Source organism: Arvicola amphibius, chromosome 4 (genome assembly GCF_903992535.2).
Source record: "Arvicola amphibius chromosome 4, mArvAmp1.2, whole genome shotgun sequence".
In the NCBI taxonomy this organism is placed as follows: domain Eukaryota; kingdom Metazoa; phylum Chordata; class Mammalia; order Rodentia; family Cricetidae; genus Arvicola; species Arvicola amphibius.
Window position 1 is genome coordinate 113205454 of NC_052050.1, and position 25596 is coordinate 113231049.

Below are 25596 nucleotides of genomic sequence, written 5' to 3' on the forward strand. Positions count from 1 at the left end.
GAAAAATCCCAATTAATTTTAAAGCTATAACATGCTCAATATCTAAAGTAGAAATATGTAATTAATTACAAATGCTTTAATGAGAGTCGAATTAGTTATTTTAATTTTTTACTGTAACTTCTGTCAACTTATTATTTTAGTATTCCTTCAACTTGATATGAAATTTTTATTCATTATACGGTTTACAAAATGTTTAAGATTAATGTTGAGTGACTAATTGACAAACGTGTAAATCTGTACTAAAATTTAATTTTAGAATTTTGATTTATTGTTGCTTTATTCAAAAATGTCTTATTTCATGTCTGGTTTAAATGTGGTTAATTTTAAGAGTGAATTCTATGTGTTTTCATGTAATGTGGTTAATGTTGGATGGGCAGTAAAATAAAAATACTGTTTTTTTAAAAAAAATACTATTTATTTCACTCCAACTAAGGTTTAGGAAATATTGAGAAAAAGGAGATGGTAGAATATAAGAAGCATATAAAAGGAAGGAAACTGTGAAGTGCCATCGTCTGGGGATGACACGGTTCTTAAAAGTAAATGACATTTCTGAGCAGGAGTTGGTCTGCCAATAGCCAGGAAGAGAAAGTAGAGGCGTTCACTGAACTTTATACTTCCCTGTTGATACATTTGCCACTAATACCATTTTTGGGGGTAAGGGTCATATTTTTAGTTATGCCCTACTGGAGAGTTGAACAGGCCCTAACAGAGATATTTAAAAACATGGTCACAACTAGGACCCCAAGTTTAAGCTCAGTGAGCTGCAAAACAACAATATGATGCATAGACAGGCGATGATGTTAAAAATAGTTAAAGTACAAAAGAGTGTATGGTCAGAAGTAATCAGGAAGCATACAATTAATTGAAAATAATTGAAAATTAATACAATTCATAAAAATATTATGTATATGAATTATATAGTTTTGGAGAAAAGTTACTGATTCATTTTTATGTTGGTAGACATAATAAAAATAATGTATAAAAACTAATTTATTAAGTTTCATTTAAATGTTCTTGTAAATAACATCTATTAGCAAAGCTTCTTAGCCATAATCTCCATTAAACAATCAAAGGTTCTCTTTAAATTTTATATAATTGGCTGAAATTATCTTTGCAGAATACTTCCTCATAAATGAAACACTTTCTCCTTAAAATGATCCAACAAAATATGCGTTACTGGAAAGAACAGCAAATTCCGTAATATACTCTGTGGATAACAGACCTTGTAACTTCACTATAACCAAGAAACACTTAAAGTTAATAGCCTTAGATTAATTTTGTGAGAAAAGTGAGGAACCTTTAGGAAACAGTTTAAATAAAAAACATTAGAATATTAAAAATTTCTCTTTCAAATGATCTTATCTCTATCCACTGATTGTATTTTAATTAACAATGCCCAATTTCTTAATTAGCAAAGGGCTGAAATATTTAGCAAGGTATAAGTGAGCCAAAGTACCATAAAAAGGGCATTCTTGCTAATCCATAAATAGACATAATGCAAATCATGTAGAGAAAGACCTACTTGACTACAAATCTGCATAGTGAGTTTCTCTATTTTATTTTATTGATTTTTATTTAGCTCAACATTTTTCTCTGCTCCCCTCCCTGCATCACGAGTTTTTAAACATGATTCAAGAATCATGTTGTGTGAGGAAATTTCTGAGTGCTTGTGAGGAAACAAGACATGAGTCTTGTGGCCTCAATTTCTTCCAACACAGAGCTGCTTTTCTAATCTTGTATTCCTCCCCGGTCTAGTGGATAGCACTGAACTTACTTCCACTGTTCTTATTCATATATCTCTAGGAAAAACATGGTTTTTCTATGTGAGGCTTGTCTTTTTGATTGTATACTTTATTCAGATGACCCTACTTAATCCTCATAATGTAAGATGTCTGATCTTCTAAATAAAGTTGTGCATTGCATGAGAGTTTAGCCTACCTAATTTTCAGGCCCCTCTTTCTCAGCTCCATCAGCAACTATAGTAACAACCCTGGGGATGTTTAAGCTATGACAAATTGAGAAAAGCAAATCCAGAGGAGGTTTCTAACACTAGTCACGGGAATAGTTAACTTACAGTCATTTGTCAAGGATATAGAAAACATAATCATATTATAGGCCAGATCTGCAGTATACAGGAGACCCCTATTGCCAGGGTGCAGACACACCTGTAGAAATTGAGACATAGCAGATGGCTTAGGGTATAAGTTCTAAATGAGAATACCTTCTCTTCAATTTCCTGGGAACAGATGGAGACATTTCTGACCAAGGGTGAGTGAAGTGCTTTTGGCATCCACTATGTAGTGACACAAAAATCTGCTAATCACATCTAGGATGAACAGAAGAACCTCCATCTCCTCCCATCCCAGCACACAAACATGGGTGTGCCCCAACAACAAATACTTTTTGGCTTTAAATCTCAACACAATCAAAACTACATATCCAATAGTCAGACTAATGACTATCTTGAATATCACCATAGAAACTTAGTCCGGCAACAGATGGAGATAGAGACAGAGACCCACATGGTACTGGACTGAGATCCCAAGGTCCAATTGAAGAGCAAAAGGAGAGAGAATATGTCCAAGAAAGGTAGGACCATAAGGGGTTGACCCACCCACTGAGACAGTGTGCTTGAACTAATGGGAGCTTACCAAAGCAAGCTGGACTGGGACTGGACAAGCATGGGATCAAACTGGACCCGCTGAATGTGGCTGACAATTGGGGCTGACTGAGAAGCCAATGATAATGGCACTGGTATTTGTCTCTACTGCATGTACTGGCTTTTGGGGATCCTAGTCTATTTGGATGTATACCTTCTTAAGCCTAGATGGAGGAGGAAGGGCCTTGGACTTCCCACAGTGCAGGGTACCCTGCCCTCTCTTCGGACTGGAGGGGGATGGGTGAATGGGGAGCGGGAGGGAGTGGAAATTTTGATTCATATTATTTATAAAGTAATAAAAACACTGGAACTACAAATTCTTGGTAGGCATTGGTCTATCAAAAGATAAACTCTCAAGATCCTGTCCATATTTCCCCCAGTAAATTGTTATTGATTGTTCACTAAAGTGACCTTCTTCAAGTCAAAACACTGTTGCAAACATGTTATTTTAACTATTCATAAAACCAAGGAATTAAAGTCAGTTGAAACAGCAAAATCTATAGTAGAACATGGCCTTTTTTGAATGAGCCCATTCTGTTCATCACAGAGTATGTTAGGCCGTTTCTGTGCAGTGTTCTGTGGTCCTTGAAATGAGATAGGCATATATTTTCACAAACAAGTCCCAGTTGTAGCTGAATGACTTATGTAACTGGTCCAAAATATTTTGCTTCTACTTTATTCAATATAAGAGGAATTCACATCCACGAAGTTGCTAATCAACAGATGAAGTGATGGTGAACATTTGGAGTATATGTAGGAATACTATTTGTTTTAAAGAAATGAACTTAAAAATATTCAGGAAAATTGATATAGAATGTATATTGAGTTTACATAGTTTGTGAAAGAAAAACTCTTTTCTCTCTCATCTGTGGAATCTAGCCAGCTGACATATGGATGCAAACAAATGTCCAAGTGAGTGCATTATAACATGAGGGGAAGAACAGGAAAAGTTAGAGGTAAAGGGTTTGGAGAAGGAATGAATGCAGTAATGAACATGACATATGAAAGAGATATAAAGACCAGGTATTTAATTCATGCAGGATTTTCATCATTCGGGTAACAATTGGATCTTTCATTGATATGATTATCAACAAAGAACAACTGCCATTACCTTTTCCTTACTGAAACCATAGCATTTTATTATAGTAAAAGAACAAATTGCAAAGCATGAAAGAACAGAAATAACTTTTGATCTCGATTTTTCTTGAACTGATATATTTCTCTAGTAAACCCAGGACCAACACAATGAGAATAAATGTGCAGGCTTTCTTACTCTTAGTTAGGACTAAGCTTTCCAGAGAAAAATACCTCTACTTGTTCCTATAATCTTTACTCTGGTATTTCCCGTGAAAAACAAAGGGAAGAAACTAAGAACAGATTCAACTTTAAATCCGTTTATCCAACTGTGACACACAATTCACACAGAAATATCACAGCCTTGATATCACCAGTCAAAAGTGAAATATAGAAACAAACACAGTATTGCCATCTTCATCATAGTGGACATTGAATTATTCTCTATATGTGACACTCTCTTGAAAGAATAACACATTATTTTAGGAAACTTTCCCTGTTCTTACCAAAAACGTTATTAGGGGAATTTATTTGTACATTGCAATTGTTTATTATGTTCCCTCCTTATTAAAGCAGATGACCCACACCAAATGAATGTGTGTTCTCAAATCCAGTACCAAAGTATAGAGAGTATAAATTTGCTCCAAACTTAGATGGCAATCATTTGTTACCACACAGCACCAGGGTCCTTGGATCTTGGGTTTTTATAACCAGTGAAGACTAATTAGCTACAAAAAGTGTAGGTGGACTTGTAGAAATCTTCCTAAGGTGAACTTATTCTCTGAACTTGGAGAAAAGCCCTCTGATGACATCACTTAAAATGAAGCTTAGGTCATTTGGACACTGAAGATAGTGTAATAATGTGTCCTCATTTAGACATTCAATTTATTCCTTTATAGGCATTAACCAAAGACTTTGACTTGACTAGCTTTCCATATTTTCCATCTTTGAGGCTCCAAAGAGCAAAATATATTTTGAGCACCAAATGTTTGTTGACACCTTTTTCATATAGTGTTGCTTCTCTATTTGGGTAGTTTATTTTGATTTATTTACGATCTTATTTGAGATTAATATGCCATCTTTGGGATGTGGGAGCTTTTCAGATTCAATGATACTAAACTTTTTATCATCAAATATTCTCAATAATAGAATTATCAGAAAGATACTTCATAAGCCATCTATTTAATCTACAGGAATCTAGTATATTATACATTGGCATAATCTCTGAGAGATTGTGTTCTAAAATATTTATGATTCCACAACTCTCACCACATGGTTCACACAATTCAGTAAGGCAATGTTCTGCAAGAGTAGTGCACATTCTGAGATGTTCCAGGTAATAAAAGTATATATAAGGCTCCATATATCTGTCTATCTATGTTAGTCAGTATATATATATATATATATATACATACATATATATATATATATATGTGTGTGTGTGTGTGTGTGTGTGTGTGTGTGTGTGTGTGTCGAGGGGTACATACATATATGTATGTATGATATTTAGGTGTGTATACATACACATATATATACATACATGTATATATATACATATATTAGTGGTGTGTGTGCAAAATTTACTACAGCTTGGAAAAGCAAAACAATTCAGACATGTTGTCCTCAACTGGTTATGTGGTTAAGTGTTTAACAACCAGACAGTAACCTGGTGGATCCTATGGAATTCTTGGTGAACATATCACATATTTAGACATTCCGAGTCTTTTGTCACTTTCCAAAAAGCAATGCCAGGCTGATGGAGCTGTTGTAAATTGTGAGTAGCACTTATACCCTTAGCAGTTACAGTGTTATAAACTCAGTTCTCCATCTCGCCTACGTGCACTCCCCAGAGTGTTGTCCATGTAGACCTAAGATGGGAACACGATTGGTCTCACTTTGACATAAGGCCCCTATCTTTCCTGGACTGAATATTGATGAACAGCATATGTGGATTTGGTTTTTCCAAGATGATTTGAAGGAATGAGGAATTTCAGCTCCTTCCATTAAGGAGATCTAGGTGATAGAAGAGTGACAGGTGTTCCTTAAGTCTGAGGAAATTGAAGGAATAAGGGGTATTAATAGGTTTCTGTCTTTCCAAGTATCTTCTGTGTTTCTCCTTCCTGGTGGAGCTAGCCTTATAAGACCATATAATAGAATTTCTTACATTTGACCCATACCTATCTCACTCACCCCCTTTCATGATTTACCTAAATTTACAATGAAATTCGGCTGGGGTCAGGCCCTAAGTCACAATACTACTATATCTTTCTCTTTTCTACTGTGAATCATTTTGGTGGCTAGTAGTTTGCCACTGCTCTTTTGCTTGGAAAAGTCAAACTGTTCAGTAGATGGTTCTTATGCTGTCAATCTAAACACAAGTAGAAGGGTCGCGTGTTCTAACAGGATTTCAAAACCTATCATCTTATAGTCTGGGAAGCCACATGTCCTTCTCTTTCAACCTGGTTTCATGAATCATTTGAAGGCTCCATTTGCAACATCTCCCAAGTTATAACTGCTCTGCCTGTTCAGTGTTTTCCATGTGCACTAATAGCTCTTCCTTGCAGAAAAACCAGGCAATGATAATCTTTGCTACTGAATGAATATCACTCTTACACCACAAATGTGGTCCGTAAGACGTACAGAGGCTTTATGAAATGCTAACTCTAAATCAGATAGGCCTCACACTTCTGAGGGCATCTTTTAAAAGAGATATACCCTTGGATGCTCATTCCCAGAAGGAAAACCCTAGGTACCATATGGGAATCCCTTGTTGAAAGTTCCTTCTTTGACAGAAGACAATTGTTTAGAAAACTTGATACAAGTTTGTCACTGAAATTAGGCAAATGGTCAGTGATACCACACTGCTTTTGGAAGGATTTTGGTCAGTTTTGACATATTTTTCAGTTTTGATGAATGCTTTGGATGGCATAATTGTCCTAAATATTTCATTTTTTATATTACATGTTAGATTGATGTAATTTTTTAAGCTGTCTATATATGGGTAAACTAATCATGCCATGTCAAGTAGAGAAATCAAATGAAAATTATTGAAAAACCTGCTCAGATTTCTAAACTAAGTTTTGATGGTTTATAGAATTTGTTTAGGTTGTTGAATCTGTGAATTTAGAAAACAATAGGAAAATGTTAAATTTACTCCTGTGATGTGTTTCAATCAAATCCTTTTGTGATTTTCTACTATTATTCATGTTATTATAAGTCTACACAACTACTATTCAGTTATAAAGTACAATTTCCTCATAAGAAAATTTTCCTATGTTAATTTTAACACTCACATTCTTAGAATAATATTATCTTTATTTATCAGGTATTACATAATTATAAATCATGCTTAAATAAAATTGTAATATATATGTTCTATGTCATATACATTTTATGTACAGCAATATTATATCTGACTAGCCCTGCTGCTATCATCTGAGACCTTATTATATAACTTTCTATATCTATGCTTCAGATTAATTTTGAATAAAGATTTCAATATATATTATATACCTCATAACATTCTTATGAAAACCACATCATTGAAAATGAACTTGACACATTAATTTTATACTGGCATTTTAATTTAGACCACTGATTACTATAAATTAGGCATCTTAATATTTTTTTGTTTGCATGCATGCACTATATGTCTTTGGCAAAAGAAATAATTTTTTCCAAACAAGCTGTCAATGAATTGATTTTGAGTTTCCTAAAGACATTGTGAGTGTATCAACTATAATAATGCCAGCCAACAAGTTAAAATGCCATGTGTTACAGCTTTCTTTTAACTTGACCTAACACAGTTTGCTGTCTAGAATGTATATTTTTGATGAATTGCATCATAGCTGGCTCTTTCAAATCTATCATATAGCCTGCCATTGTTGAAGCTTTATTTTGATAACTGATGAACAATTGATCTTACAAAGAGATAATTCATGTGTAATCCACACACAATAAATGTGCCAGCATCATGTTCCTAGGATAGCACTTAGGCTAACTAAACAAGCTTGTATTTGACTTTAATTTCAGAATTTGTTGCTTCTAAGTTTTAGGATTACGGTTTAGTTAACACTATTTCAGAAAAATGTTTAATTTTGTTTTATAAAATGAATATAAAAACAACTTAGATAATTACCTGATATTATTGTTCTATTAATTTGGCATGCAGTAGTAAGGCTATCAACTATAATTTCTTTTCATAGCAACTCAAATAACTATTGTGCTTATAATAATAGGAAGTAAGTATAAATTCTACCATGTTGTAAAATGTTAAGAATTTGTGAAAAATGGTTTCTTTTAATCTGTTTGTGAGTATGTATAAAATAAAGCTATTCAATTTGAAATACAATTGTTTCATTAAGTAAGGAACATTATGTAAGGATATAACATGCATTATGTAAGAAACACCGTAATTGCTAGTATTACTCTTTAATACTTTGATGAACATTATATAAAACATAGCATTAGTCTAGTCTATGGTGGCTGCTGAATACCAATTTAATAATACCAATAAAATAAGTTATTTTTAATTTTTCTCCTTTACACATGAAAAGCATGTAAGTAAATTTCTATAAAATGCTAAAAGATATTAAGCAGTTTTCTCTAAATTGTGGCTCACATAAGCATGTGGAAGCAGCACTGTGCTGTAAGACCAAACCAGACTGAGAAGTCCAGGAAAAGTGAATAAGGAGATAAAATCAAAGGAAATGAAGAATTTAATCTATGTATATAAATAGAGGTTAATTATACATGTGTAAAAGTGTGAGATCTATGAAACAGTAGATGCAGCACCTGAAATTTCCATTCAATATGGTATAACTTTTCCTGGAAATAGGAGGTTTTTTAAATCAATGGCAAAATGCCTCAGATTCATTCCAGATGATTTATTATAATATTTTGCTATCTAAATTAATCAAAGTATATGATATCATACAAAATCACTGGGGAAAGATTCTCATAACATGAGAGGTAGAAAAAGACAATATCTCCTGAGTAAACTGGGAGAATGAGGACCATGGGAGAGGGTTGAATGGGAGGGGAGAGGTAGGGAGAGGAGCAGAGAAAAATGTTGTGCTCAATAAAAATCAATAAAAAAAATATAATAGTCTATTATGGGTTGCTTTCAAATTCTTTTTCTAGATTTTTGCTTCATTTCAAATAAAAAATTAAAAAGTCAAAATTTTCTATCAAGAATATTATACTTGTGATTTTTGATATTTCCTGATGGGTGTGTTGGATATTAGATCACTATAAACGGAGGAGAACTTTTTCCACAATTAGAATTCTCTCCAAACATAAGCATTTTCATCAGAGAACATATTTCAGAAATATAATGTCCTCAGTTTTGTATGGAGTTCCTTTTTTATTGATTTTTATTGAGCTCTACATTTTTCTCTGCTCACCTTCCTGTCTCTCCCCTCTCCCTATCAACCCTCTGCTGAGGTCCCCATACTCCCAATTTACTCAGGAGATCTTGTCTTTTTCTACTTCCCATGTAGATTAGATCTATGTAAGTCTCTCTTAGTGTCCTCATTGTTCTCTAACTTCTCTGGGATTATGGTTTGTAGGGTGGCTTTCTTTGTTTTATGTTTAAAAAACACCTATGAGTGAGTACATGTGATAACTGTCTTTCTGTGTCTGGGTTACTGATGGAGGAGTGTCTATGTGTTACTTTCATTATTAATAAAGATACTGCCTTGGCCCTTTAAGAAAACAGAAAATTAGGTAGGCGGAGTAGACAGAACAGAATGCTGGGTAGCAGGAGTGGGGAGACACTTCAGGCAGTCGCCATATGCAGTCGATGATTCTCCTCTCCGAGATGGATGCAGGTTAAGATCTCTCCTGGTAAGCCACACCTCGTGGTGCTACACGGATTACTAAATATGGGTTAAAGGAAGATGTGAGAATTAACCAATAAGAGGCTACAGATAATGGGCCAGGCAGTGTTTAAAAGAATACAGTTTCCATGTAATTACTTTGGGTAAAGCTAGCCGGGTGGCGGGACACAGCCCCGCTGCTTCCTTCTACAGGTTACCTCACTCAAAATAAGGTTTTCTAACTCCATCCATTTTTTTCTGCAAAATTCAAGATGTTATTTTTTCTGCTGTGTGGTACTCCATTGTGTAAATGTACCACATTTTCCTTATCCATTCTTCAGTCAAGGGGCATTTAGGTTGTTTACAGGTTCTGGCTATGACAAGCAATGCTGCTATGAACATAGATGAGCACATGTCCTCATGGCACAACTGACCATCCTTTGGATATATACCCCAAAGTGGTGTTACTGTGTCTTGAAGAAGGTTGTTTCCTAATTTTCTGAGAAATTGACACACTGACATGCAAAGGGCTGTACCCGCTTGCATTTTTACCAACATTGCAGAAGTGTTCCCTTTTCCCCACCACCTCTCCAGCATAAGTTTTCATTAGTGTTTTTGATCTTGGTCATTCTTACAGATGTAAGGTGGAATCTCAGAGCCATTTTGATTTGCATTTCTCTGATGACTAAGGATGTTGAACATTTCCTTAAGTGTCTCTCAGCCATTTTAGATTCCTTTGTTGAGAGTTTTCTGTTTAGGTCTGTACTCCATTGTTTATTGATGACCGATTTCTTGAGTTACACAAAAAGGAGATCAAGGGGATACAAATTGGAAAAGAAGAAGTCAAACTCTTACTGTTTGCTCATGATATGATAGTTTATATAAGTGATCACAAAAATTCTACCAAGGAACATCTATAACTCATAAATACTTTCAGTGATGTAGTAGGATACAAGATTAACTCAAAAAAAATAGTAGTCCTCCTATACACAAATGATAAATGAGCTGGGAAAGAAATCAGAGAAACATCACCCTATAGCCACAAGTAGCATATCTTCGAGTAATCTAACCAAAGAAGTAGAAGACCTGTATGACAAGCACTTTAAATCTTTGATGAAAGAAATTGAAGAAGACACCAGAAAGTGGAAAGATCTCCCATGCTCTTAGGTAGGCAGAATTAACATAGTAAAAATGGCAATCTTACCAAAAGGCAATCTACAGATTCACTGCAATGCCCAGCAAAATCTTCACAGACCTTTAAAGAATGGTACTCAACTTCATATGGAAAATCCAAAAAAAAAAAAAAAAAAAAAAAAAAAAACAGGATAGCCAAAACAATTATGTATAATAAAAGAACTTCTGGAGGCATCACAATCCACAATCCATGACTTCAAACTCTACTACAGAAATAAAATGCTGAAAAGAGGCTGGTATTGGCATAACAACAGACAGGAGAACCAATGGAATCGAATAGAAGACCTGGATATTAATCCACACACCTTTGAACACTTGATATTTGTCAAAGAAGCAAAAATTATCAAATGGAAAAAAGAAAACATATTTAACAAGTGGTGCTGGCATAACTGAATATCAACACATAGAAGAATAAAAACAGACCCATATCTATCACCATGCACCAAAGTCCAAATGGATCAAAGACCTCAACATAAAGCCAGCCACACTGAACCTTATAGAAGAGAAGGTGGGAAGTACACTTGAACGTATTGGCACAAGAGACCATTTCCTAAATATAACCCCAGCAGCACAGACACTGAGAGAAATAATTAATAAATGGGACCTCCTGAAACTGAAAAGCTTCTGTAAAGCAAAGGACATGGTCAATAAGACAAAATGACTGCCTACAGAATGGAAAAAGATCTTCACTAACCCCACATCAGACAAAGGTCTGATCTCCAAAATATAAAAAGAACTCAAGAAATTGGTCATCAAAAGAACAAATAATCCAATAACAATGGAGTTCCTTTTAAAACAAATGAAATGATTGTTATTTACATGTGTTTCTCACTCTTGTCTCCCCCCTCCCCCCATGAACCTTTCTCTGTCTCACCAACCCTTATCCTGCATTCATGAAAGTTTGTTTGATGTGGTGGTAGCTTGTTTTTTGTTTGTTGGCTTGTTTTTATTTTTACTTTTGATTTGAATAGTTAGTTACAAAATCAAACTGAGATTGAATAAAAAAGTTCAAAGAGACATAGCATGTATGCCTTTCTGACTTTTGTTCTTAACAAAGAGTCTCAACTAAAACAAAGGAAAATTGTGGAGGAAGATAAAATTAAATACCAACATATTGCCTAAAACTTATAATTGTTAGATATCACAGATTTTCTATAGTTCAGTGTTCATATACAATAATTAGAATTAATAACTACTAAAAGGAATAACATATCTCAGTTAAGGAAAAACAAATGAAAGAAAGTATAAATCATGTGGTTTTAAAATTGGTATTTTTGTTTTGGTTTGGTTTTTTTTTTGCAACAAAGTTTCTCTAACTTTGGAGCCTGTCCTAGAACTTACTCTGTAGACCACGATGGTCTCAAACTCAGAGAGATCCACCTGCCTCTGCCTCCCATGTGCTGGGCTTAAAGGCATGCACCACCACTGCCTGGCTATAATTGATATTTATAGTAAAATATTGTCACATGAAAACATACAGCAAATTCTTTTTTAATGTTAATGTTATTACATATTTATATATATAACCATAAGAATCCAAACATATATGAAGAAATTCCATAACATTTCTCAACTATACTTATACACAAATTCACCTGGTGAGTCTATAAATGTCTATTTACGGGGTCTCATCCCCACCACCTTCAGTAGCATATCTGCAGGAGAAGCTGGGAGTTGTAGGATGAAATAGACAAACATTCAAGTTTCCTTCTCTGCAGATGCACACACTCACACACACTCACACGCAATTTTATAAACAATGTCTATTTCTGAGGGATTCACCACTGCTTAGTTCAAATGTTGGGTATTCTATTGCTAAATACAATAGAAAAAAGCTTAAATTCATCCATTGCTGTCTTCACGGGCCTTTTTTCTTTATGCCATGCTCAATTCTAAAACATCAGTATTTTTTATTGATTTATTCTCAGAGCAATTGTAATGCACAATTTATATAAACTGATGAATTTACCATTCATGCTCTAATAAAGCTGTAGTATTGGAGAATAATTCCTAATTCATACTGAAGATTGAGAGAAAAAATCATGTTAGACTTTGCCTGAAGTATGGAGCAGAGACCGTCATCTTTTTTGTCAATTTCAAGAATGATTCCCTCTCTGTTTCGTTTGAATGAAGTGATGTTTTGATTTTCTTTAGCATTGCTTAATTTGAAAGAATTCAGAAACCATTAACTTTCTTATTAGGAGAGGAAAGATTAACTACGCTTCTACAGAGGCCAATTACTTCTGATAATAAAACGGAGGCAGTGTTATGGGAATGTATTTTATGAAAATCACGTATACTCCGGACATTTTTTAGAAAAACTACATTTGAATTGTTCTAATCTGTCCCTCTAGGTTTTATTTTATTTTTGTATGTGCAACTTTAAAATGTCTTGTTGATGACTTTGTTAAAGTTCCAATCTTCAGTGTTTGAATTCCAATATTATAATTTTGATTAATATGACAATATTATAATTAATGAAAATGATCACTTTTTATAAAGCATCCTACAGTTTTAAATGTTTTATTTATTTTCATTGTATAGGAGTTTTGCCTGAATGTTTATTTGTGGACCAGTGTGCCTAGTAACTGTGGAGACTAGACAATAGCATCAGATACCCTACATTGGATATACCGAAGTTATGGGTGATTGTACCTTGCCATGTGGATATCAGAAATCAATCCCACATCCCCAAGAAGCACAAGTGCTCTTCACCACTGAGATAACTTTCCAGTCCAACTAAGTCATACCTTCTAAAATGATATCATGATTTAATAATTTGCCTAAAATCTTTTATTGGATACCCTATAAATCCCTCTCTTATCCCATCCATTCACCAGCTTCTGCCCCATTGTAATAACTTGCCTCTTCTTAGAGTATGCAATGAAAACATAATTTATAATTTTTATTCTTTATCCTAAGCTGATCACAATAAAAAAACTTAGGAGAACTAATTACACAATCTGAAAGCAAAACACCTAAATAACAGAACTGTGGGGTTCCTGTCATTATTTAAACTGTTATATCATGGTGCTCACTCTGCTCACAGCCTCTATGAATCGAAAAGCAGAATTAAGATCCCATAACTCTGCCCTCAACCATTTTCATCCTCTGCTTAGAAGATTTTGGAAAAAATAATGAGCTGACCAATTATCAAGGTGTTCCCTCTACAATAGTTTACTTGGTGCATACATATGTATTAATATAATACTTAACATATATGCAGTGTCTAACTTTATTGCAGGGTTTTTTATTCTCATATTCTTAATAGGAATTATAACTACAAAATGCAAAAGGATGCTTCAGTGAAATATTTCTCAAAGTTTATAATAGTTCCCCAAAGCCAAAATATTCTGAAAGTAAAAAAATTCCAGAATTGACTATACAGTGATTAAAAAACAGGCATAAACTAAACTGAGTCTGTCTTAAAGACCTCATATATACAATTTATCAAAAACACATAATTAGTCTTTCATGGGTGCATTACTATAATCATTCATTTGATGTTGTTTGATGTGTTTGTTACCTGATGGGAACACTCTTTTGTAAAACAATAAATTCATGAATGAACTATGAGAATTAATGTAGAGGCTGTAAATCTCTTATCCCCAATCAAAGGACACACATCAATTTCTCATTTAAGCTAAGTTCTTAAACACTAGTGAATCTTATATAATCTTATGACATAGTGACTACGACCTCAGAATGATGTAGAAGAAAAACCTGGATCATTGATGAAGAGATGTTATCAAATCTGACTTTAAAAATAATCAGTTGTGTAAATTTGGTCATATTGCTGTTACTTCCTTGATTTCAGTGCTTTCAAAGGGTTCTTGGAAGCTTAATTGAGATGATGTTAGGAGGTAAGATATGAGACTTTTAAAATAGTGATTTCAGTGTCGAACTACTGTTGTTATTGCTGTTACATCACTAATTACTATTAATGGTATTTCTGGCTTTACCACAGAAGAGAATGAAGGAAATATTGCTTTCCAGTGTGTCACATTAACATTTCAAAAATTCTTATATAGGAGAAATAAATTCACTTGAGATTATATTCCTAACAAATGATGTCATAAATATTTCTTTAAAGCTAGTAATGAAATTACAAAAAGAGCCGCGAAAACAGATGGCTGATTGGCTTAAGTTACTTTTTGGATCAGTTGCTTTTTTTTTGTGGCTGTGTCTAAATGTCTGACACAAACCTCTGTGGTTTGATTTTGCAGAATTTTGTGAAGGGATGCAGTCTACTGAGGTGTCGGGTGTACATCATCACAACCGAGGCAGCTGGTTACGTTATGCCTGCTCTCAGGAAGGAAGGGCAGATAGGGAAGCGGGACCGTACTAGAAAATCACCAATCACTCTGCAAGTGGCATATTCTTTCAGGGTGACTCTTATCTTCTAAAGATTCCAGAACATTCCACAGCAAAACCAATGCATAGGGACGACATTCAAGCACATGAATCTCCGGGGTCATGTCACATTCAGAGCACAGCACGGATCAACAGGCATTATTTATTTTATACTGGGTAAATAGAGCTGCCCTCACCTGCGAAGTGTAGGAATGCCCATCGGAACCACAAACGGGGCTGCCATAGGCCACAGGGCAGGGCTTACAGGTGGATGGCCGCAGACCTCTCCCTTGCTTATGGCTTCCTCCTACTTCTTTCATACTGCTGGCAGGGAAAAGACATAAAACAAAAAGAAAAGAGCCATACTTAGTGCATTCAATTTTCACAATTAACTGTAAGTGCAACTGCCTTTTCTGGCCTGTCATAACGATGCTTGATGTTGAGCGATTGTCTCTTTCACCGAAGCTATCTCTGCACACTGTTCTTCATATCTAGTGCTGTCTTTTCAGAATCCACAGTTATTCCAATGAACTGAGATTGTACTTCTCAAAAGTGTTGTGCTAGTCACAAAGAGTGTGGTTAGATTATTTTATGTGTATTCTCTATTTTTTAGACATGAAATAGGTTCTTGATAAGCCAGAAGCAGCACCTGCTAAAAGTACAAAACTCAAGATTTCTGGAACCTTCTTCAAGCTTTCCCTTGTAGTCTCTTAGGAATGGAAAAAAAAAAGAGACAACTGACTTAATGATGCTTGCTTTAAAAGGAGAGACCTGACTTTTAGAAGAAATAGCTACAAAGTACAAGCAATTTACAGCATCTAACAATGTTTAAAGAGCCAAATTACTAGGTTTATTGACAACAACCCCCCCATTGCTGTGAAGTGTCTCAAGATGGACTCCTTAGACTTTGATCTAAAATAATTCTGGGAAATCCATTCCTATTTTTAATGCATCACAAAGACTCTTTCCTCTTGTTTACACTACTCATTTCCTTGCCTATTTGTGGGAACAGTTTACACAGAAAGAAAATGACTAAGAAATGAGAGTGACTGGAAATCTGTACGAAGACAGATCCTTGTATAGAATGTGGTAAGTCAATATATATTCATTGTAATTTTCTGTGCAGAAAGTAATCCGATGTCTCCTTGACACAAAAATGTTAAAAGGACTATTCACCCCTTCTCATGATTTTATATATGTTAATTATTTTTATTCTCTAGGCTTTATACTAGGAAAACCAGCTTACAAAGTGTTGCAGCTAGACAATACTAAAAAAAATACATCATAAGGAATTCTATCAAAGGAGAAGAATATAGACTTTAAAATATCATATCATATCTATCTATCTATCTATCTATCTATCTATCATGTATCTATCTATCTATCATCTATCTATCTATCTATCTATCTATCTATCATCTATCATCTATCTATCTATCATCTATCTATCTTCTATCATCTATCTATCTATCTATCTATCTATCTATCTATCTATCTATCTATCATGTATCTATCTATCTTTTTACCTCCTCATCTCTTTCTCTCTTCTCCCTTCCTTCACCTTGTTCCTCTATCACTTTATCCCTTCATATCCTTTATTTCCCCTCATTTCTCCTGACTCTTCAGAGATCATTCCTATACAGATTGTTATAATGTCTACAAGAATTTCAAATATACTGTTTTCATTTCTTATATATATAATTTATACTTATTGATCATATCCTAACCTTACTTTGCTGCAGAATTCTCCTGGAAATACAGTGGAGCAAAGTACTAATATGTAATAAAGGTTCTACTACAAATTAAAATAATGTATATAAAAACTTTATCTTACTATTCCAATACTCATCAATGACAAAAATTGAGTAAGGCTTAGATAACAAGGATACCAGCCAAGGGTGTCCAGGATGTAAAAATTATGGAATATGTATATAATATCTCAAGTAGTATGAAGTGCTTCATTTTTTCAATTCTGTTTAATAGTTCTGTACATAATGGAAAATAATTTTGCTTTGAGTATGTATTATATGTGTCTTTATGTGCATATTTACTTGTGAAGATATATCTCTGTGTTTGTGTGTGTGTGTGTGTATTTTGTTTCTCACCTGTAAAGGTATGTCTTTGTGTGTGTGTACTCAACTGTGATGGTGTACGTGTGTGTATTCTCACCTGTGAAGGTGTGTCTGTGTGTGTATATTCAACTGTGAAAATGTACACGTGTGTGTAATTGTGTGAATATGTATGTATCTATACCTGTGAAGGTAAAGGAGGTCATCTGGAAGTCAGAGGTTGGCACTGAGAGAATTTTCTTAAATACTTTATCATGCAGTCCTTTGAGACAGAACCTATATCTCAGCATTCTGGATACAAAATCTAGACTCCAAGTTGCAAGACTATACCTGTTTATAGCAACAGTTGCCTGAAAACACATCTGGATTTTATGGAAGTTCTGGAATTTCAAAATTAGGTTCTTATGTTTGTGCAGCAGGTAACTCACTAACCATTCTCTAAATCTTTTCAGAAATCTTTCATAAAGTCCTGAAACAAGTTTCTGTGTATGTTCTGCATCAATGATTCTATTTACAGTACTTTCCATAGAGATATTCAGTTCATAGTAAAATGCATTGAGTACATGAAGCAATAACTGAACATTTATAGGCCTCAATATTGATATCTCATGTAGCATATAAACACATATATATATATGTATGTGTGTATATTATTTACTCATATGTAAATTATATATAATTATATTCTATAATATACACATGAATGAAGTCTTTTGTTATTGCTGTTGTTGTAATTTCATTTTTAATTCTACCCAAAGACTCTGGTTTAAGAAAAATATTATTTTTCTGAGAGAAGTGAAGTCATGGCAGTCATTAGACAGGCCAACAAGGACAAACTGATTTGTTTGAGAAATGACAAGCTGGCTCCTGCTATCAAAATTGTTTCCTGGAAACAAGAGTTGTAGCTATGGCAAGTGAAGCACTCAGTCTGGAGAAAGCATTAGAAGGTATATTAGATTGAATACTCAAGGTAAGAAAGATTTTTAATGTCAGAAGGTAAATCTAAATTTGATGTTATTTACTTTCTCTCTGTGTGTGTGTTGTGTGTATATTTGTGCTTGTATTTGTAACACCATGTCCCATGTCCTACATGTGGAATTTAAGAGACAACTGTAACAGTCAGTTTTCTTCTTGACAATGTGCATTCTTGGTGTCAAACTCTGGCCAGCAGACTTGATGGATGCTCACTGAGTTGACTCCTCACTCTTCAACTCTTTTTGAGGACTTTGCTTTAACTATATTATCATTGAGGTTGCTGTTATTTACTCTTATTGGTGGAATACAAAACTCATGATGGGCAAAAACTCTGAAAATATTTTGAAGTATTTTCCAACAGCAGCTTTGAGATGTCTATAATTATGGAAAATAATTTTTAACCAGATCTTTGAAGTTTTAAGTTAAAAATTGACTTACCCTCTAGGGAAGTCTGTCTCTCTGCATGAATATATCCTTTCCCCCCATAGAGCAAAATGCTGTGTTTATGCACTCAGGGAAATTGTGTCCAAGATTAATATATGCTATTACAGTTTCTTTCCTCTCACAGTTTTCTTTCTAAATCTCATCACACAAAGCAATAAGTGGGCTGTATGCCAACATCATCATTATTATTGTCTAACAGCTTTACAATAAAAAAGACAAGGGGAAGTTTTAGTATGACCTGAACAGCTCTCACATGTAGTCTAGACACACAGTGGAGACAAGGAAACTTGTAGGGTTATCATTTAAACTTCAGTTGTTTTGTTCTCTGCTATTTAGTATAAGATAACATGGAGAGTCTCTTATGAAAATATGATCATCTTATTTTTCTAATAATCATGATATTCCTCATAACTGCCCCTGTGGACCCAATTAAGGTTTATTTAGCTTTCTATTAGCTAAACGTTCTGTGCACTTTACGATATACTTTGAGCCATTTGAGAAAAATGAGAAATGATGTTTCCTGCATGATTAACACTGAAAAGTACCTTATTTCAACTTGATTTACTTTCTATATGATCACACCACTTATCATTTGTGATGAGTTCCTGAAGCCTCCTGAAGCTTAGTTTAATCACTTATAAAATTCTAGGCATAATCACTATGCTTCATTTCCTCTTAAATAATCCAAGAGGCTATAATTCTAATACAATTGCATACATGATTATGATCAATAAAAAATAGAAGCATAGAGAATACAAGCCATGCACTATTTGTGTGCTATTACTTTTGAATTTGATAGTGTTTCCCAGTAAAATGAATATAGCTTTAGATAGCTAAGAGGAAATGTAATTGGCCTAGAAATTGTTAAGTATTTTAATTAGGAATAATATAAGGCATCTGAAGGCAATCAGTGACAGACATGGAATGAAAACTAGTACATGTGGGCAGATAAAATAATTTTCACAATAAAGAGGAATGATTTGATTTTGTTTTAAAAATTGCCAAAAATCAGGTAACAATTTGTATTAGTGTCTAAGAACAGTGTAAAAAAAAAAAAACACCATGAGAGAATACAGTGCAAGCTACTACAAATGAGAAAATATTTTTCTAAGTCCTAAGGTCTTGAATCAAATTTCATTGCTTAGGAGTTCTCAGTTCTGAAACACACAAAGGCAAACACCAGGTTATACATTAGACACAGAAAAGCAGAAGCTATTATGGCTGATTTTGAATTTCACAGGTCCATTTGCACCAACAGTACTTTTACTCATACTAATAGTGAATACAGTACAGGAACATAATACGATAAGTGAGCTTTAAATTGGATGTTTTCTGTGAATTCTGAAGTAAGGGCAGCTTGATGTATTTCTTGCCCATTCAATAGATACACTAAACATTTTATTTTCCTTAGAAAGTGTATTTTTTTGATCTTCCACAGTGGAAAACATTGTTTCACAAGGCAAGCCTATCAAGCAACATTCCCTTGTGGACAGGTAGTACAGCTTTAGAAAGTAAGACTGCTTTAATGATTTTATGTGTGAGAACTGCGGGCTGCATTCCTGCCGCCCAGCTCCCTGCCGCCTGGCTAGTTTATGCCCTGAAATAACAACACACAAATTGCATTCATATAAACACTGCCTGGCCCATTAGTTTCAGTCTTTTATTGGCTAATTCTCACATCTCACATCTTGCTTAACCTGTTTCTAACCGTGGTGTGTAGCACCACGAGGTGGTAGCTTACTGGGAAAGATTCTGCATGTTTGACCTGGTGGCTGGCTTCATGGCTGTCTCAGAGAGGAGAGGCATTGCATCTGCTCTAGGCATCTGCCTCACTCCCAGCATCCTGTTCTGTCTACTCCATCTATCTAAATCCTGCCTTATCAAAAAGCCAAGGCAGTTTCTTTATTAACCAATGAGAGTCCTCCATCAACTTATGTAAAGGATTTGTAAGAGAGCAAATGACATTATAGAGAATCATAAATTGTGAAATAGGAAATGACAAAATTAGATAAAATAGATAGCCTTACATGAAAATTCTTGCAACTATAATAGGTATTAATTATATGATCTCTGTATTTTGTGTCAGGAATTTGAATATCACACATCAGTAATTTTAACAAAATAGTTCATTTTGGAAAAAATTACTAATAATGTTTTAAGACAACAAATGTATGATAAATAAGTAAAATGTGTATGATAAATAATTTAACATAATTTATTCAAGACAGATTAACAAAAACTGACTATTATCTTGCTCAACTGCCTTCCTTATGAGCCTAAATCCATCTGCCAAGAAAGGCACCACCCACAGGGGTCTGGCCTACTTACATCACTCATCACTTAAAAGAGGCCCCAGAGAAAAACACACAGGCTAATCTGATATTATCATTTTCTTAACTGACAGTCTGTCTTCAGGATTTTATCTACATTAGTGTCAAGTTTACAAGCACTATGACAATGCATTTACGGTCTGACAATGGACACAATATATTTCCAGAAGATCATATGGAGAAGTATAAGAAAATATTATTAGAATTTGTTTTCCTATGTATGACAAATCATTTAACTAATTAGTTACCATGTGGAGTTCTCCTATTTTGAAGAGTTATTAGAATGATATTTTTGTTTTAACGAAAATAATTTTTTACAATGCAAATATTATATTTTTTAAAAAAGACTTTTCTCATATTACATCAATTCCAGTTCCCACTTCCTTCTCTCTCCTGTTGTATCCACCTTCCTCCTTATCCCCATTCATTCTTCAGAGAGGGTAAGGCTTCCCATGGGGAGTCAACAAATTCTAGCACATTGCTTTGAGAAATGACCAAGGCCCTCTTACTATATCTAGGCTAAGTAAGGTACACTTCCAAAAAGAATGGACTCCAAAAAATCTAGTACAAATGGTAGGGATAAATCCTGTTCCCACTGCCAGTGGCTCCTCAGTCTGCCCCAGCATATAACTGTCACTCAACCTGAAAGAAGAGAAAGTGGGAAGTAGCCTTCAATGTGTGGGCACAGGAAACCACTTCATAAGTTAACCTCAGTAGACAGTCAGTGACAACAACAATAAATTAATGGGACCTCCTAAAACTGCGAAGTTTCTATAAAGCAAAGAACAAACTCAATAAGATAAAAAGGCAGTGAATTGAATGGGAAAAGATCTTCACCAAGCCCACATCAGGTAAAAGACTGATCTCCAAAATATATAAAGAACTCGAGAAATTAGAACATCAGAATATCAAATAATCCAATTAAAAATGGGGTACTGATCTAAGCATATACTGAATTAAGAAAACCAGCATTTCTACAATTTTGAGACAGATTTTATATATATTTATATTCAGAAGCTTCAGTACAATAAGGATATGCAATATCACATATTATTTTATGATGTCTTTGTATTATGCACTACTCTTCAAAATATAAGACTAGAGAGAGAAAAAATACAGACTAATGATGTTCAAGTTTTTGTTGCTATAAATAAAAATAAATATAAATATAAATATAAATCTGAAATCAAATGTTTTCCTTTTTAATTCACCTTTCATAATCTTTCAATCACAGATTTAATATGAAATTTAAATTTTATGAAAAATTACTGTGATACTGAGGTTTATTTACACAATATCAATTCTACTTGAAGAAACGTAAAGATGACTTTTAACCTATATCCAAAATTTTACTATTTTTTTTAAAAAGTCCATCACTGGTGCTGGTGATGTTCAGTGTTTAAGAAGAAATACTGCTCTCACACAGAATCAAGCTCTGGTGCCTATCAACCATATGAGTGGTTCACACTTCTATTATTCATACCCCATGAGAATTGATGCTCTGTTCTGACCTCCTTCAGCCTTCCACTCATTGTACAAACACATACACACACACACACACATACACATTGTAAACACACACCATACACACATTGTAAACACACAGCACACACACACACACACACACACACACACACACACAAAGAACTAAATCTTTTTAAAAATCTATAGCCAGAAGCCGGGCGGTGGTGGCGCACGCCTTTAATCCCAGCACTCAGGAGGCAGAGGCAGGCGGATCTCTGTGAGTTCGAGACCAGCCTGGTCTACAATAGCTAGTTTCAGGACAGGCTCCAAAAGCCACAGAGAAACCCTGTCTCGAAAAACTAAAAACAAAACAAAACAAAAAAACAACAAAAAAAATCTATAGCCAGATTTTATTGTGTAGAGAAAATACCTTCCTAATTATACTTAAAATTTACAGTAAGTGGCATAAATAGTACCTCTTATTTGATTTACACTAGGGAATATATACAAAATTAACAAGAGAATTACCTCATTTTCATTTGATTTTACATGTATATTTGCAACAGAGCTCAGCCTATAATAATAGTCACTAAGTCTAAACTTCTGTTTTGCAAACAATAGTTATGAAACCCTCAGTATTCCTGTAATAATTAATGTTCCCAAGCAAAGTGATTCTTACAATCTCACTACAATCACACATTCATAACTGGTGCTCAAAAAGTCCTTCCTATACTGCCATTGGTGAGCAAAGTATCAACCAAGATCTGCCAATAACCTGCGCTTTTTAACAGCAAAGAAAAAGCTCCATGTAGAAAAAGATATCTGCATTTGTAAACAGCAGTGGCAGATATAAAATTTAAAAAGCTAAAAAATGTCTTCTTCAAAGAAAATGATTAACAGTACTATATTTTCAAAAGACATGAGAAAAAAATCCCATTTGAACATTTAAGCATTTTTTACATTTCAAACTCTGCCTTGATTATGAAAAATACTTTTGATTTTTTTTCATTTATACACAGAAGGAAATATTTTTACCTGCTTTCAAGAAACAGACCTGACAGCTTTAGCAGTAGCAGGCGGTGAGTAATTGCTGCATTTTATTTAAGAAAAGAGCCATTAAAGGGCAAACAAAGTTCAGAGAAGAAAAACATAACTTTCCTTTCATGTAGCATCTTCAGAGAAGTCATAATTATTTGTTCCTACTTTCTTCTTGCTTTATTGCAGATGGAAGGTTTAACCAACACAAAGCAGAAAAGCTACTACATTTTGACTTTGTTTTATGGATACCCTGATACGAAGGATTAAAAACATTAAACCTCCACTATATATTATCTCTGTCAGTATGTTCCAAAATTGGAAATAATTAATATAATTAAACAGAGAATCTCAATTTTACCCCTACAATATTTTTATCTCCACTAGTTGTATTTATCACATATACCTAAGGAAGAGATATTTAATAATGTGCTACTGCTATTGTAGTAAGAATCAGGGCAAATCTGCTAGAGAGGAAACGATTCTTCAAGAAACAGTATTTTAGTCACTTGGAGCACAGCTAAAATGTTATGAGAAAGTCTTTCAAAAAACATTTAGTCCTATGTTATCATCAACTGTTACAATAACTTTTCATCTGCCAACATAAATTATTAGCTTCTAAACTGCAAAGTGTATTGTTTCATTTACCTATGAATTAAAATTCTATGTTTTAAATTAAATTTAATAGAAGAAGGACAGCATTGAATTCATGGAACTAAGTATTTTTAGTGGACGAATATGTGTGGAGGGAGGAGTTTCTACACCCAGAAAGAAAACTAGTCTACTTAAGACTTAGTTGAACAATTCTTCATCTCTAAGGTCTAATTGCTATTGCTTTTTTCTCTGTATAATTCTGATTTCCAAAACCAATACAATGTATTTATCCCTAATACAATGTCAATGGTAGCCAGCTTACAATTTATGTATACATATTCCATTAGTTCCCTTATAAAAATCTTTACTCACTTAATTATCTTCCCATTCATCTCAAACTATATTCAGCTGCATTTTTGCTTAACATTTGCTGAATGATTTGTACGTGTCATTGAACCTCATATTAACGTTTTCTTTGCTTTTGTCATTTGTCCTAGTTCTGAATCTAGTGATCATGAAGACACTGAACAGAAAGGGCACTTTCTCAAGCCTAAAAATATCTGTGACCTCCTCAGTGAAGTATCCATTCGCGTGCCAGCATCATGCAGCTGGGCAGTAAAAGATGTCATTGCAATCACAGGCTGGAATTGTGCACAAATTGGATATAACCACGTCATCCTCGGGAGAGTCCATACCATTTTGACATCTGTGCAATTTGTTCAATCATATTCTTGATTTTTCTTTACTGAGATCATACTTCTAAAAATAGTACGTAGGATCTTTGAGAATGCATTTATTTTTTGACTTTTGAGAAAAAAAAATCTTTCTATTTGAAATTATGTAAGTTTGGCCCCACAGATACAAACGATATATCTGAAATTAGTACTTCATGACTCAAATCCAAGTGGGGGCTGTAGGAGGGGGCTGCTTGTTCATCCTGGCCGTCCAATATAAAAATAATAACACAAAACTGTAATAGTTAAATCACTGCTTGACCCATTAGCTCTAGCTTCTTATTGGCTAACTCTTACATCTTAATTTAATCCATTTCTATTAATCTGTGTTTCACCATGAAGTTGTGGCCTACCAGCAAAATTTCAGTATGTCTATTTCTGACCACAGCCCCATGGCATCTTCTTGACTCCACTTTCCTCCTTCAATGCTATAGGCCAAGTAAGTTTCTTTATTCATTAACCAATAAAAGCAACACATAGACAGAAGGACCTCCCACATAATATCAGTGTTCCCAGGTGACAATCTGACCCTTATTTGTTCAAGTTCAGAGTAGCTTTGTACAGCTGTCTTAGCACTAAATCTTTCTCTGCTTCATCTGCAGCTCTATCTTCTTATGTCTGTGTCAAACTCTGTATGACTTCCTGATAAGAACTGATGTAATAGTGTTAAACACTGACTCTAACAATCCCAAAATATACTCATATCCTGAGGTTCTTCCTTATTTTGTTATATAAGGTGATATGTGATCTATAGTGACACGTAGAACTTAGCTTCTGTCCACCGGGAGCCACCGTTCTGCAAAAACTGTCCTCTATGTAACCATAGCACCATGACTGTGCATAATAGCTTCC

The 25596-nt window shown here is 34.2% G+C and overlaps 1 protein-coding gene across 6 annotated transcripts in view; it reads right to left on the minus strand.

Moving 5' to 3' along the window:
* The window catches only part of Spock3 (SPARC (osteonectin), cwcv and kazal like domains proteoglycan 3), a 362591-nt gene that overhangs the window by 85478 nt on the left and 251517 nt on the right, over positions 1-25596 (minus strand). For 5 of the 6 annotated variants that reach the window (XM_038326914.1, XM_038326913.1, XM_038326911.1 and 2 more), the window contains one exon: positions 15297-15420. The exons of the other annotated variant lie outside the window; for it this stretch is intronic. In XM_038326914.1, the coding sequence (XP_038182842.1) occupies positions 15297-15420 (124 nt within the window). The remainder of the gene's footprint in view (positions 1-15296; positions 15421-25596) is intronic. 6 annotated transcript variants of the gene reach the window in all.